The following is a 15,891-nucleotide window of genomic DNA, read 5'->3' as shown; positions in this document are numbered from 1 at the left end:
GCCACAACATTAAAACCACTGGCATGAGAAATAAATAACGTTGACCATCTTGTGACTGGGAAACTTTTGGACCTGACATTTGTGTGGACGTTATTTAGACATGCACCACCCACCTAGACCAGACCAGACACCCCCCACCCCATAGCAATGGCACTCCTTGATGGCAGCAGTCATCCCCAGCAGGATGCAGCTTGACACAGACACACACACAAAAATGGTTTAGGAACAACTCAAGAAACATGAAAAACAACGCAAAGTGTTGACATGGTCTCCAAATTCACTGGATCCCAAACTGATCAAGTATCTGTGGGATGAACTGGAACAAGCCTGATCCACAGAGGCCCCTCTCCTCAACCCATAGGACCCAAAGGCCCCACTAACAACAATCTGTTGCCAGACACCACAGGACACCCTCAGAAGGCCTATATCCATTCTCTGATGAGTCACAACTGTTTTGGGGGCACAGGGGAGACATACACAGTATTAGGAAGGTGGTCATAATGTTATGCCTGATTGGTGTACTCTCACCTTGCAATTTCCTGTCTCTTCACTGACACTTTCAAATAAAGGCATAAAACAGTGACTTTGTCTTAAACATTTAGTGAATATATATTGGAAGGAGGGCAGGTTCATCCAAATAAGAATACTTTTACGATGCAATATACATTGAGGAGATTCATGGCTGCAAGCGTGAGCGTTCAGATTGCATTCAGATACACTGTCGCTTTTGAATGTTCTTCCTGTAGAGACCGCGAGGAGCGCCTGGCTGCTCTTAGTGCTGCTCAGCAGGAGGCCATGGAGGAGCTACAGAAGAAAATTCAGATGAAGGTGAGTTTATACAATGCTGCCGCGCTTCTTCAACAGACATTATGCAAGAACCTTGGTTTCCTATATCACCCATGGTTTCCGGTTCCTTCCATAGCATGATGAGAGCAGCCGCAGGCATATGGAGCAAATCGAGCAGAGGAAAGAGAAGGCTGCTGAGCTCAGCAGTGGTCGACATGCCAACACAGACTACGCCCCCAAGCTGACTCCATATGAACGCAAGAAACAGTGCTCACTGTGTGGAGTCGTGGTATGTAAAATTTCATCACACCAGTCAGTTGGTGTCCTTAACTTATAAACCGTTTGCTGATCTATACAACAGTACACCATTATTTTATTGCACAGACATTGGGCGTTGTTCTCCAACCACTCATTTAAGCTATCCGCTGGCATGCTGTGCAGTATATACAGTACATAAAAATGCTGACATGAAGGTGATTCAGAGGATTTTTGCAAGAGGGCGCATTTAAATGAGGATATAACTGCACTGAGATTTATGAATGGGCATGATTATGCTTTTTTTTTTTTTTTTTTTTCCTGAAGCAACAGGCAACAATCCCAAAAACAGACCCATTTATCTTTGATTAACTGGTTACCACGACAACAAGGGATGGGCCACCTTGAGTCTTCAGACCAGGTTGCAGGAGGGAATCTTGTTAAAATGTTAGATGACCTTGGCTGACATCTGACACTAGAGATCACGGATGGGTCAGCAACGAGCACTTTATTTAATGATGTTAAACGCAAACCATCCCAAATGGGCCTGTTTCCAGAAATGGGACAAAAACATTGCCTGCCATACACCTGCCTCTTGCAGTGGCCATTTGTCAAAGCTGCATGACATTTAATTATACATCTATGATTATCTAAGTCCACTGTTGTCCCCAACTAGTTGCATTTGGCAAATTAAGCATATTTAAACCATTTTGTAGGGATTATTTTTTAATATAATTAAAATCCTAAATAGTCATTGTTGTTGTAAGTTCAATCATAGTCATTAAGAGATAATATACTTACGTGCAACCATATGAAAAAATAGCAAAACATCTTTCTATAGTCTTTTGTTTTAGACTGAGATTCAGGAGAGGCAGGTCATGTCCTATTGTCTATGTGGTGTATCATTTCACCGGGGTAAAATGGAGCCCCGCTGACCCTTTCCTGCCTCTGTCTCCATTGTGTCCACAGCAGCGACCTCTGACCACTCTGTTTGTATTTGCAGATCACCTCAGAGGTGCACCTGTTCAGCCACACCAAGGGCAAGAGGCACCAGCAGGCCGTGCGAGACAGTAGCAGCATCCAGGGACGGGAGCTGTCTGATGAGGAGGTGGTGCGTATTGCCCACACCCTGCTGTGAACAAACATCCACTCATTCTGTCAAAGAACACAGCCCCACCGCTGCCTGTGTCATGTAAAAAGACACAGCAGATGTCTTTTATGACGTGGTCATTATTATTGTTTATGCATCCCCTTATACACTGCCACAGCTCTGGTGATGTCTTTGTGGGTTTGCAAATGGGCCTTGAAATGTACACAGTTAAGGTTCAGTGATTCAGTGGAGAGCTGACATCACCCCCTTGTCTCCAGGCTTTTTTTCTTCTTTTTTTTTGTCATGCACCGCATTTCCATGGGAAGGCAGCTCGTTAATGCTAGCTAACCTCTCAGGCTGCAATATGAGATTGGCTTTTCAGCCAGTGCTCATTGTGAGGCTGACAACTGTTGGTGCTATACGTGGCACCTTTGGCCCCAGCAGCTACTTCATTCAAAGCTTTTTCAGTGGGGAATAATTGATACCCCCGCCTTCCCTTCCTCTAAATCATTTCCTTTACAAATGCAGGTCATTTTTTTTCCTCTCCTGACAGTATGATAAACAATCCAATGGAGAGGAGCACTTCACCAATACAACACTATAAACAGTCCATATATGAACACTACTCTGTTTATATTTCCTATGTGTCTCCTTCCATACAATATAGTTTTAGCAGTGACAGCAATGTATAGGCTTTGTTATTGTCAGGACTAATCAGTCAACATTTAAACCCTCATCCTTGAAATAGTCTGCATCTGGCTTAACATCATACTTTGTCAATTTTTATTTAGGGTCTTATTACTGAATTGAGCTATTATTCATTGCTGTATCACTAATAGACGAAATGTAGATGCCCGTGCTACTTTTCTTTTTCTGTGCAATAATTAGCTGTTTGGATAGATGTACCCATTTGTTATTTATATCAAACCTCAACTCGGTGTTCACTATTTCATTCAAACCACCAACTATATTCCAGACTGTGGCTCCATAACTCCTCCTGCAGTGAAAGACTTTTAATTAAAATGAAGATGGTTGGTTCAACTGTGCAGAGGTCGCTCCATAGATTTCTGCGGGAGCTGGCCGCAGATGACCTGCGCCTTCATATTTAGTCATTTTCTCTCATTCTGGGAGACTTGAAAATTAAATTGAAAATACAGTGATTATCAACAGGGCTGGATGGATCTGTGCGCAGAGGCCTCCAGATTGGGTTCACTCTTTTACTCTACATCTGTTACGGTTTAACGCGGTGCAGGTGATAGCCAGCACCCTTCTGACATATTTATTAATCACTTCACATACAGGCTCCTCTAAGGAGAGACTGTTCTTCTGCTCTGCTTGTCTGTAGTGCTTGGCAAGCACGGCCAGTAGAGGGATTACCAGGCTCCTGACTGTTTCAGAACTGATCACTGAGGCTCAGAAAAATCCTAAAGGGTTTGTCATTGAAGTGGTACTGATAGCCACAAATTGAGAGATATTCAGAGAGAGTGGCAGATGAAGTGAGCATCTCCCACCCTTCACTGTTTCGAGATTCGACTGTTGTCTTGGTATAACAACACAGTCACTGAAAAAAGCAATCAAGCAAAATGTATTTACATTATATGTAGCATAATTTAATCAGAGGAAATAATTCAGTATTCTTCACGTAAAAGATTAAGACACTGATAAGATAAAGGGAATAAATTAAAAAATCAAGGGGGGAAAAACAGACCGTGAAGGGTTTTCTGTGTATTTGTGCCATCTGTCTCTGGATGCAGTTCAATACAAAAAATATTATGTTAACCATTGTCGTGCTGGTAACTCAATCCATTGTAGTATCATATCTTATCCCAGGAGCCAACATGAAATACAGCTGTCTGTTTCAGGCCAAATGGAAGCGTACCACTCTCGGGCCTTTGTATGTGACAAAAGAAGCAGTGGATGGACATACCCCATAGAAATTGTATTTGTGTAGACTGCCTTTTAGATCAGTGAAAGGTCAGTTTGTGTCGGGGGAAAGGGAGAGATGTTTATAGTGGTATCACATTTCTCCCACCAGAGGCAATCTGTGGCATTGTGCGGTAGCAGTGCCCTCAGGCCAGCGTCTTTGCTGCTTTGTTACAATGGTTCAGTCGCAGACACCTGTCTGTCAGCCAGTCTGCTCGTCTCAAATGCTCAACGTCTGCACTGCTTCCGTGTGGGCTATCCTAAAAACTGAAAATCTAATCATGAAATATTTATTTACCAAAGTACTGTAGTCTGTGTGACTACTCTTAATATTTCAGTTACCTTTTTAAAAAAAAAAAAATTAAAACAAAATTTGTAACCACTGTAATTTTGCAACAGATGTGGTTTAGGACGTGTTCCTGAAACAATTCCATTAAGTGAGTGGTGAGTGCACTGGATAGCCTCTCAGAGAGATTACTAAACAGCTGTCTCCCAAGCGAGGGACGGCTACGGTCATGAGCCATGACTGACCTGTAATATCAGTGAGAAGAGGGCAGAGGTGTGCGCATACAAATACAGACACACATGCCCTTCATGGAAACACAATATCTCAAATGCAGTGCCCTATTTTTTTTATTTTTTTTTTATTATTTCAAAGGTTATTACTGTCCCCTTTCTCCCATTTTACCCTTGTTACTGTTACCCTCTAAAAATCCTTGGTAATCAGTATTTCTATATTTCTATATACACCGATCGGGCATAACATTATGACCACCTTTATAATATTGTGTAGGTTTCTCTTGTGCCTCCACAACTGTTGTGACACATCAGAGAATGGACATGGACCTTCTGAGGGTGTCCTGTGGTGTCTGGCACCAGACTGTTGTTAGTGGGGGGCCTTTGGGTTGAGTGGACCGTTTTTGATTGTGTGCCTGTGTCAGGCTGCGTCCTGCTGGGGATGGCTACTACCATCAAGGAATGTCGTTGCTATGGGGTGGGGGGGCATGGTCTGGTCTAGGTGGGTGGTACATGTCCAGATGTTTCCTAGCAGAACATTGTATTGTCATAAGATGATCAATGTTATTTACTTCTCCTGTCAGTGGTTTTAATGTTGTGGCTGATTGGCGCATAATAAAATTTACTGTTATGAGAAAATCATCACTTCGTATTATGTGCATGATACACATTATGCGCATAATATTGGACATTTTAACACTCAAAATCTAATGCTAATTTCAGTAATACTGTCTTGGTGTGGTAGGATTGGATTGACATTACTGGCCAACATAAGCCAAAGATAAATTCCTACGACTGTGATTTTCTATCAGGTTTAAAATTACAATTATAGGTAATAATATCTAAGTATTACCATTTCATGCTGGAGTCACAATCGGTCACTGTATAAAACAAACCAACAGACATCTGAAATAACCAAGACAGTGTCAATGACGGCAGAAAAATGTGTGTTTATAGAAGACCCTTAAAGACCGCATCTCATTTAGAAATCGGGGCCTTTAGATCAAGATAGTGAGAAGGCTTTCGCACTTTATTAGTTGTTTTGCGACACTAATTCACTTTGGCACACTTTAACCCGCATAACAACACCTGTTTTTACAACGCCAGACAGTGAAAACCCCTATTCAAGCAGCAGGTGCTGGGGCAACACTGACCAAAGGGTACGGCATCCCACACACAGGTTAGCTTGACTCCTGAATGGAAACCCTTTATCAGAGGCCATCCTATCCTCTGGGGTGCTGGATGACAGCATAATTGGGTAATTGGTTTCTTGCACATGCATCATGCTCTTCAAATTGGGTTACATACTCCTGTCTCGTTGCGGGGTGGAAATATCAGAATCATGCGACGGGGCCAGACAGGAAGCAACACCTCAAGGCCTTTTAAAATGTCCATGAGCTTGCAGGTGGCACAAAAGAGCAGAGAGAATTGGCGGTAATTAAAGCATCCGGTGGTGTTATTGAGAAGTGTAGAGCTCCGTGTCACGTAGTATATCCAGTGCCACATCTTCATACATCAGGTGTATAACTTCTACTTACGTTTGACAGCATTTATTTTTGGCACATTGCTTTGTAAGCTGTCCTAGACATTCTCACCGATGGTATACAGCAGCACTGTAGTATTGTGTGCAGTGCTTGTAATTGTGTTTCTTACTGCTTATAATGCAGCTGATCAAATATCTTATAAGCAGATTAACTGACACTTAGCTGTTTGATAATATGTGAGAGTAAAATTGCAATCCGTGCCTCTGAAAGTTGCATGAAATGGAGAAATTCCAGTAAAGTACAGTAATTTTAAAACTATATTTGCATGCAATACTTGAGTAAAGGTATTATTGTAGCAAATTTATTGCAATTTATCCATTTATTCTACTCTAGGAGCATCTCTCCTTGAAGAAATACATTGTGGATATTTTGACGGACAGCTCTGTTTCTTCCGAGAGCGTGAAAGATGGAGAAGAGCGACAAAAGGCGCGGAAGAAGGCGAAGAAGCTCCGTGCCAGGATGAACTCCAGGTAATGCATCCATTTTCTCTCTCTTTCTTTTTGTCTTGTCGTTTTGTCTTCCTCCGTCTCCCTCTTCATCCTCTCACAGACACAAAGGACAAAACTGTGCCAGGACTTCTTTTTTTATTTTTTTTATATGAGTGACAAGGAGATGGAAAACAGATGTTATGTGCATCCTGGCTGTCTACAAGGTAACACTGATGGTCTTAATTTATGACCACTTTCTCTGATTGGGGAGCAAAGCTGCAAATCGATCCGTAAGGTCTCCGGCTTTCACCTGTAAAGAGCTTTCCTCCAAATTGCTGCCCCTGCCATTGCCAAATCTGAAGCCTCTCTTGATCTACAGGATGTATGTTTAAAGTATGTATGAGCCATGCCTATTTTTCTTCTTCTGCGCTATTGATTTTTAAATCAAGTATCAGAGAAAATCAATAGTAATCAACAAATAGGAGGTGACGCTGCTTTGTGTCAGAACCTGGACCTGAGCTCAATCAATTTAACGGACTGTCACAACAGGGAGGGAGGGAGGGGAGTGGAAAGGGAAACAATGTTGACGATACATACTGTAAGATGTTACTGATGCTGATTATTGGGAGGATCCCACTACAAGCAGGGTGGCATTAAAATGTGAAATGTTAAAGAGGGCAACATTACGCTCTAGAAAGAATTAAAGAGTCGTAAAGAAAAGCGGCTTCCGTCAACCTGCATCACTGTCGGTGAGTGCCCGAAGGATGGCTTACATAAACAACAAAACATGAGTTTAATAGATATGTAGAATCGGTAATCATGAAGTGAGTGATCATCATACGTTTTAAATCATTGTTCCTTTTGTCACTGGTCAGGAATCAAATAAATAAAAACAACCTTTTTAATATTAGTTTTTCAAGCTGAACCCGAAGACGTTCGTGCTAACACACATCAAATCAGGAATGTAAAGTAGGTTTGTGCGTGTGTGTGTGTGTGTGTATATGTACAAAGAAATACTATCTCAATGATTTGGCTATGGAAGCTGGTCTTCCATGTAATGCAGCGTTTGTGGTTTGATCCCCTGCTGCTCCTGTTCACATGGGGAAGTGTCCTTGAGCAAATCGCAAATTGTCCCCTGTGGTCAGGACAGCACTTTGAGAGAGAGAGAGGGAGAGAGATAGATAGAGATAGAGAGAGGGCGAGTGTCGCACTCAGTTTGTTGCTACAGTGCAGTTTGCCATTTTCAGAATTATGGAGTGCGCGTTGATGCTCAATGTTCAATTTTATTGGATTATCAACTAACATATATTTTGAATTCTCTATTTAAAAGTAACCGTTTCCATTGCATGAAATATATTCTGCATGCTGCACTCTTCCCCTAACAGTATCTTTATAGACACTTATCGATCTGCTCTGTCCCAGTTTCTCCTTCCCACGCATGTATTTTGTAACAAAAAATAAAATGTTTGTTGGACCTTAAGAAGGAGCTGGAGATAATACATTTAGTAATTCAGGTTTTTATTTTTTTTTAATTCCCCCAAATAAATATGACCAGTCTTAAGTTTATCATCTCCTCCTTTCATCGAGGGTACAGAGAATGTCCTTATTAAAGTCTCTTGAGGAGGAGAGGTTTGTTGTTATATTCTTCTACATATTCCCTCCGGCTCATTAAGTCATTTTTATTAATTTAGATATAGTTTTAAATCTTGGTTAAAAGGATTATTATTATTTTGTCTCGCACACCACAACAGTTGTCTTTGGTACCTCAAAAGTCAATTTTAATTCTGCAAACTACCTCTGATATGTGTTACAAATTGTACAGAACTCTTAATAAGATGAGTGGCGTTATCAAAGCTGTATTGATGAACATTTTCATAACTGGCTCTGGTGGACGAGGACATTTCTTTATTGTCACTGAGTTCCACGTCCTCCTGTAAGTGGCGGCTTAATGATCCCCCAGCCTCTTATCATGATTGACCCGTGGATGTGACCGTGAGCGAGATTTCTAAAAGAGAATTCATTATTGTTACGCTGCTTAAAAGAAAGTATTCATTCAAAGCGGACTAAAGGGGAATCTGCAGGCAGAAACACCCACTCTGCCACAACGCTTTATTCTCCGAGCCGCTGCTGTTTTTGGCTTTGTGAGGTTCAGCGGCACTGAGAAAGTGACAACATGATCCGCCTCTGTTCACCATCACTCGCGCACCAGCCCTTCTGAGACTAGCACTCAAAGGCAGCAGTCCTTCAGAGGTCATAAATAACACAGAGCCCCAGTAAACATAAAGGTGAGCCACTTCACCGCTGGGTGGAAATGAACCGTTTTATTGGAACACCGTATGGTGTCCGTAAAAACGTGAGTGGTTCTCACAGGACTTTTCGCTAAGCCAACATGCGGCCCCGTCGTGTCATAAAGCGCGTGCACACACATTTTAACCCACATGTTTTTTTGCAGCTTGGCTAACCTTCTCTAATGGTAAATGTCTCTGAAAGGAAAATGAGCTATTAAAATTTAATGGAAGTGGCCAGTCAGTGTCAAAGATGTGTTTTGATTTTTTTGTAGCAACTTTAAGATTGATGCACATGTACGGACAGAACAACGCTGAACGCACTAAGATCAGGATCTGCATCTTTATTTGTCCTGCATCTATGACAGAGCTGCAGCACTCCGAATAAATAACAATGCAGGTGCATTCTAGATGTGCCGCGCCAATTAAATTCCCATGCAACTACCTGGGAACTATACCCACAGGGGAAACACCTTTACCGCCGAATTAAAATGTAGAATAACTGACACGTATAATCACAAAATAAAAAAATACTGTGTGCCGTTAGGTTTGAAGTACGTAATAAATTGACTTGGTTACACTCGGAAACCAAAGTCTCCACTTATACGCTCGTGTGAGCTGCCCGCCTCGTTGCCTGTGGTTCGCTGAGCAGGGAACAGAGCAGTCAGTGTGTTTTTGTGTGCGTGGACCTCCGATGGTGGCGTGTAAACAAAGACACTCCTGTGTGGAGTGTGGAAATACAGTATGAATTGGCGCATAGATGCTCCAACTCCTTATTACCCAGCCTGCTGTCTTAGGTTAGGATAAAACAATTAAACATGTATTCTTAGCAATTACACACTGAACAGATTTTTTTAGTTTTATTTTTTCAGGCAGGAACCAGACTTCCTTTTTTTTTTTTTTTTTTTTTTGCCAAATGTTGTTTCTGCAGCAATTGAGAGACGCGTGTCTCTCTGAATAAAACCAGATGTGTTTTGTTATGGCCAACACACCACACATTTTTTTTTGTCTTTGTCACTGCTGATCACTGCGATTTATCGACCATTTAACATGACTGTAATGAATTGCTCAGCAGTTGCTCCCTGCTTAGCTTGATTAGGCGTAAACCTGTCAGAGATTAATATTGTAATACCGTGAATGACAAACGGGGTGAGCAGGGTTCAGGCCCTTTCGAAAGCTGGTCTGTGCTACCTATTTATCCCGCTTACAAGACTCATAAAATTACTCGATGACTGAATACTGTATCGAGGAATTTACAAACATTATTATCCTTGCTCTCTCTGAATCATTTTATTTTCTGCTTGCAGATTTTCACTTTCAAACTAATTTTAAATTGTGTTTTTGTTATATTTAGTTTTTAATTTAATCTTCACAGTGGTTTTGTGAAGATTAAAAATAGTTAAGTAGTTAAAAACCATGGAAAAAGCTGCAATAGTACAAATACACTCTTTCTTAATGGTAGAATAATTACCCTGGGTGATCACTTGTGAATTTTTTTTTCCTCTGTATCATTGTGGCATGTGTAATTGTCTTGCTCTGTCTGTGAGGTGGATTATTGATTTGTGAATGCCCTTGAATACAAGACATTGTGCACGGTAAATCAGGCTTTAGGTGGTCCAGGTACGGTCTGCTGGGACGAATCCACCTGTCGTCTTCCAGAAAGTGTTTGATTCTATCAGTGCAGAGATGGCTAACGGGAAGGTGCTCCGTCAAGCTCTGATCAATAGTTACTTATCATGTCTGGGAATGCTTGATTGACACGTAGATAGATCACCCACCCCCAATAACACATACAAACACAAAGTTTGCCTTTCTCCGAGATGCCGCAGAGATACCAGTGCCCTAATCACCACGACCTTTCAGGAGGTGACAAATTCAAACGCTGGTTGATTTGCTTCAAACCTCAAGTAACTTGAGCCTCTTTTGTTAAAAAAAAAAAATGGCAGAATAATTTAAGGATAGAGTGAAGTCTTGGTGATGTGAGTAGGATGACAGCAAAGCACTCGTCCCTGCAGAGACGGTGTCTGATTATTTTAAGCTAAGTTACTTGGTGACTGGCTGACAGGCCAAATAAACACACTCAGTTTGAGGTGTTTTCTTTTTCTCTTTTCGCACTTTGATCCGTTGTGTTCTCTCCTCAAGGGCCAAACACTTTTTCCTGGGATTCAAAACATTTTTTCCTACTTCTCTCTGCAGGGCAAAGGAATACGAGACATCAGTGGAGGCAAAGACTCAGGTCCCTGACTCCCCATACAAGGCCAAGTAAGTGTTCATAATTTGCAGGATCGTGTTTTTCTTCATTTCCAATGTTATATGGGTAAAGAGCTGTGATGTACAGCTGCAGCTAAACATCATTTTCACAATTACACATTTTTTTCAGTCATTTCTATGATTCTGAAAATCTCTTAATAAAAAATGATTAAAAAAAGACTTATTTCAGTTTTCTAAAATGAAAAATTATTTTATCACTTTTAGGCTTCAAACTAGTTCCTTTTTTTTCTTCTTTCAATTCAGTCAGTTATTTAAGATTAAGTCATCAGTCCAAAGATATTTGATTTAGTTTGATAGTAGAAAACTGACAAGTATTAACATTCGAGAGGATGTATCTTGTGTTTTTTAATTTTTTTCATATTTGCCTGAAAAATGTCTTGGAATTAAGAATTAATAGATGGTCCAAAATAAATCATTTTTCTGTATAACGACGTATCAATTTATTTAAGTTGTGGTAGTTTTAGCTCTGCTTGTAGCATAGAAAGCTTAGTCTAAGTGCTCAGGTTTAAACTGATTTAAATTGAATTTCTGGTTTTGTATGTTCAGGTTGCAACGTTTGGTGAAAGACTTGTTGAAGCAGCTGCAGGGCCAAGACGGCGGGCAGTGGGCCAGCAACAAAGCGTCTGGTCTGGACAGAACTCTGGGAGAGATCTCCCGCATCTTAGAAAAACAGGTAGGGTAGCAAATGAATGACACTACAATAAAATTCAAGCATTAGCTAAATACTGTTCATCCACCTAAATCTGGGCTTTTCTGTAATGTAAAGCTCTGTTACATTGGTTTGAAACCACAGATCCCTTTCAGGTGCAAAATATGTGTGCCTGTAACTTCTGGTTCGTTGCTTTGCTTTGGACTGAACCGTTTGCCGCAGTGTGTAGGTCATGCCAGCCCTTTGGCATGTCTCTTCTGTGATGAGTTGTGTTTTGGCTGTGGCTCCTTGTGTCTCACCCTCCCAATGTAGAGTATCACTTACTCCAAGCCAAACTTGCCTTTGGTTATTGGCTAATGAAGACCATATTAACAGTGTTTTCATTGTGCACATGGTACCAATAAGAGGGACTTCCTAGCACGAGAGCAAGCATTGTCTTGTGTCTATGAGGCTTGCACGACTCAGATGTCACTGGTTTAGACAATTGTAAATTGGATTTCCAGATGAAATTCCATTGATGCCCAAGACTTAATTTAAAAAAGGCAAGTGAATTTTACTTTCTTTAAAAAAAGAAAAAAAAGAGATGAGGCTTTTTTTTCTTACGTTCTGACAGCCATATAAATGTATAGTATCATATATAATACCTATATATCATATTTCTCTCTCTCTCTCTCTCTCTCTCTCTCTCTCTCTCTCTCTCTCTCTCTCTCTCTCTCTCTCTCTCTCTCTCTCTCTCTCTCTCTCTCTCTCTATAGAGAGAGAGAGAGAATATAAGAAGTATATAAGTATTCCTAACTACAGTTGAGGTACATAAATGTATATATTTTTACAGTAAAATTTGCATCAAGTTGAGACTGAAGGAAGGAGTTAAAATGCCTGCCGCCGTGTTCATGATCAGGAGAATATACAGCTTACTTCCTGTAACAAGGCATAAATTTGCTGCTAAATTGTGGTTTAAGCCATCACAACATCCCACTGTGCATGCCTCTGACCGCGAGGATAGAGAGATTACGGTGTCCCATCAGCGATGAGAGGGACGGCTGGAGAGGCTATTACTGAATTTCCCCAGGGAGGCAAAGAAAGAGGTGGCGGAGGTGGGTGGCACAGTGTCCTGTAAGGAGAGAGGAGGAGACCAGTGTGATGTGAGTAGCACACAAGCTGTTGCAACATGACGGCTCCTCCCCTCAGCTCCACAGGCTCCCAGTGGGAGGTCAGAGGTCAGTGGGCCACAGGAGATGTGCTCCATTCAACAGCGGTGTCGCTGGCAAGAGGCTGATCAAGGCTCTGTCTGGGTCCTTTTGCTTTGTCTTTTAGCTCAGTTCAAAAGCACATTTTTAAACTCGTCTCTCAAGTTCGTCTTCACCGTCTTCTTACAGATCTATTCACACAAAGCTGTGTGGAACCATGTTTGGCCAATGAAGCAGCCTGGGGAGCACTTGCCTCTCTAATCTTTTGACAAAGTCAAATAAATAGAGTCTCCATCAGCATGGCTGACTGGCCCCTGAGTCACTTCAAGTCGGGCCGTTTAGATTATTTGACCTAACAAGCATCTCTCATGTCATTGACTCACCTAGACATTTGTTTTTCTCTCCCATATCTGATTCAGTCTCCACTTTCTCTGCTAATTCCTTAGACAACACCCGACCCTCCCCTCCGTCACTGCTCTTTGGGTCCCCTCACTCCTGCTTAGCTTTCTACCCTACGTCTAGTGTCTGACCCCGGTGTGTTCCTCCCTCTGTGGCCTCTAATGGTTTATTTTGTGTCAAACCAGATTTTTTTTTCTTTACTTTGAGTGATTGAGAAGAGAAATTTTCCCAATGTGCTACTCTGGCCTTCGTGTACAGCACTTGTATTTATACTGTATGTTGCCCACTGCTTTCACTTAAAGCCTGGTAAGGAACTGTCAGGAGCATGCCGCTCTAAGAGCCAAAGGCTGCAGACTGTATTTACATTTTCATTTGGTAGCTGTCAGAGCCCGATGTGGCTGACTAGTGGGACTGGAGGGAGTTGTATCTGGGGACATGGGGGAAGGTGAAGGGCAGCGAGGCAGGATAACAAGGGTTTTTTTTTTTTTTTTTTTTTTTTTTTTTTTTGCTTGGGCCTCCATGAGACTGACGGATACAGCCCAGATCAGCAGTTGTCAAAAACCACGAAAGTTAGGTTCGGTTTCAAATCGTCCACTTTAATGCCTAAAAAAAAATGAAATTAAAATTGTTGCACATAACTTCTTGTTTTAGAAAACCATTTAGGTTGTAGAGAGGAGCAAAACAGACGCTGTGGTTATGTGTCAGTAATGAGTTTCCGACATTTACTATTAACGACGCACTTTGAAAGCATCAAGCATTAAATATTTAGTATGTCATTGAAAGGAGGAATATTTAGTTTTTGTATATATATGTATATTTTTTTTACTTTTTAAATTTCAGCAAACATGGATAATTGATTTGTCAGTTCTCTTAAATGATTAATCGATGAGGTCCAATAAGAAAAACTACCAACAATTTATGAAGCTCGTGGATTTGCCCGTAAATTAGATTTTTCAAGCTTCTTATATGTAAGAAAATAAAAAAATTATTATTATTATTTTTTTTTTTTTCATTGGACGTGATAGATGACCACAAGACCAATAGGGAGTGAAATTGTTCTGTAAGCTTTACTGTATTAGTTATAACCAAAGGCTGTTTGAGGTTTCTGTGGCAAGTTTAATTTTGTGCCACACTGGTCTTTGATTAATCTCAGTTCACTTTCTGGAATAAACACTTTGAGTGCTGGGCAAATGTGGAAATGGATAATTGTACACAGTCTAAATCATGTGCCATTACGTCTTATAAACACACAAGTTTATACATAGAAGTTTAGTCTTTAAAGTGTTTACTCCAGCAGCCTTGTTGTGGTTTACAGTTGACTTGAGGGCCTGTGTAATGATGAAAATTCATGTGAAGAGAGGCTCGTCTGTTACACTCGTCCTGTCGTGTATTTGTTTTATTTGAGAAGGAGCGAGCCCCTGACTTGAAGTCTATCCTTAATGAACTTTGCCAGTTGTTGTCCATCTGTTTGTTGGGCAGGACGACGGAGACAGTGCCCTCCTCTCAGCTTTAATTAAAATGTCTGGTGGGAGGAGACTACAATGCGTAATTTGGCCGGACTGCTGGTCTGCGGACACTGTCGCAGGAACTACCAGCTGCTTCAGCCTTCCCATCAGCTGGTGGAACAATAGTCACCCTGGACAATAATTAGATAAGACTGTCCCCGTTGTATAATTCAGGAGCTATCTCAGCCCTTGGTGGTGTCTTCTCCTTGTTTCTTTTATAAAGGAAAATTAACTGATTATCCTGTTACTGTGTTTTGTTGTGGCTTCTATCCTTAGGCACGGACAGATTAGAACTTAAATGAACATTTTTGGAAAATAGGATTATATGGGATATGTGTAGCTAAGGTTCTGTAAATTCATTTAGGGAGGAAACTGATACCCAGTAATCTTAAAATCAAGATGATGGAAAGTCTAGCCCAAAATGTGGAGCGTCTTTATTGTGTCAGTCTCAGGAATGTTTTTGGTGAATCCTTGCTTATCTTAAAGAAACAAAAGCATTATTGTACGGGATTCAGCTCATTGTCTACAAACGCTGTAGCTGTAATTGGATATAAACATGATTTCTGTCGCCCGGCCTTGGGTCTGCACAAAGGATATCATCACCAGATGCTCGTATCATTTGCTTAGAAAGTCAGCTAAGTTGCGCAGCAGCAACATCAACATTTGTGGAGTGCAGGCTGTTATTTCACAAAAACATTTAGCCTTTAAATTAAGCACCGTGTTTTATTTAATTGCCTGTGTTCGCACTAATACTCTTCGTTTTTGTTTCCTGTGGACCATTGCATGCTTAGACCTCCTAGAGATAGTGTGTCAGGTAGTTTGAACTTAATCTCTTCGCCCGTATTGTTCCGTCATCACAACAGATAAATCTGTCAACACAGCAGAAAAGAAACTAACAAGCAAGAAACTCTTGTCTGGCTTTCGCAGGAGACAGCCAGGACTGGGCAGGTCCCAGTTTCCCTCCTTTAATACCCTTTGATAAGCTGCTATGAAAGAGTTGCCTTTTCTCATTTAGCCTAGAAGCTTTTAGGTAGGTGTGTTGATGGGCGTGTT

General features: G+C 41.1%; 1 protein-coding gene across 1 annotated transcript in view; it reads left to right on the top strand.

The window, feature by feature from the left end:
• The window catches only part of scaper (S-phase cyclin A-associated protein in the ER), a 57,001-nt gene that overhangs the window by 17,955 nt on the left and 23,155 nt on the right, over positions 1 to 15,891 (top strand). The window contains exons 17-22 of the mRNA XM_084555295.1: positions 747 to 828; positions 923 to 1,075; positions 2,045 to 2,152; positions 6,448 to 6,584; positions 11,024 to 11,089; positions 11,645 to 11,771. Of these exons, the coding sequence (XP_084411421.1) occupies positions 747 to 828; positions 923 to 1,075; positions 2,045 to 2,152; positions 6,448 to 6,584; positions 11,024 to 11,089; positions 11,645 to 11,771 (673 nt within the window). The remainder of the gene's footprint in view (positions 1 to 746; positions 829 to 922; positions 1,076 to 2,044; positions 2,153 to 6,447; positions 6,585 to 11,023; positions 11,090 to 11,644; positions 11,772 to 15,891) is intronic.

Source organism: Chelon labrosus (genome assembly GCF_963514085.1).
Source record: "Chelon labrosus genome assembly, chromosome: 11".
NCBI classification, from domain to species: Eukaryota; Metazoa; Chordata; class Actinopteri; order Mugiliformes; family Mugilidae; genus Chelon; species Chelon labrosus.
The sequence above is the reverse complement of the archived record's forward strand: the minus strand, read 5'-3'. Positions and strand labels throughout refer to the sequence as shown.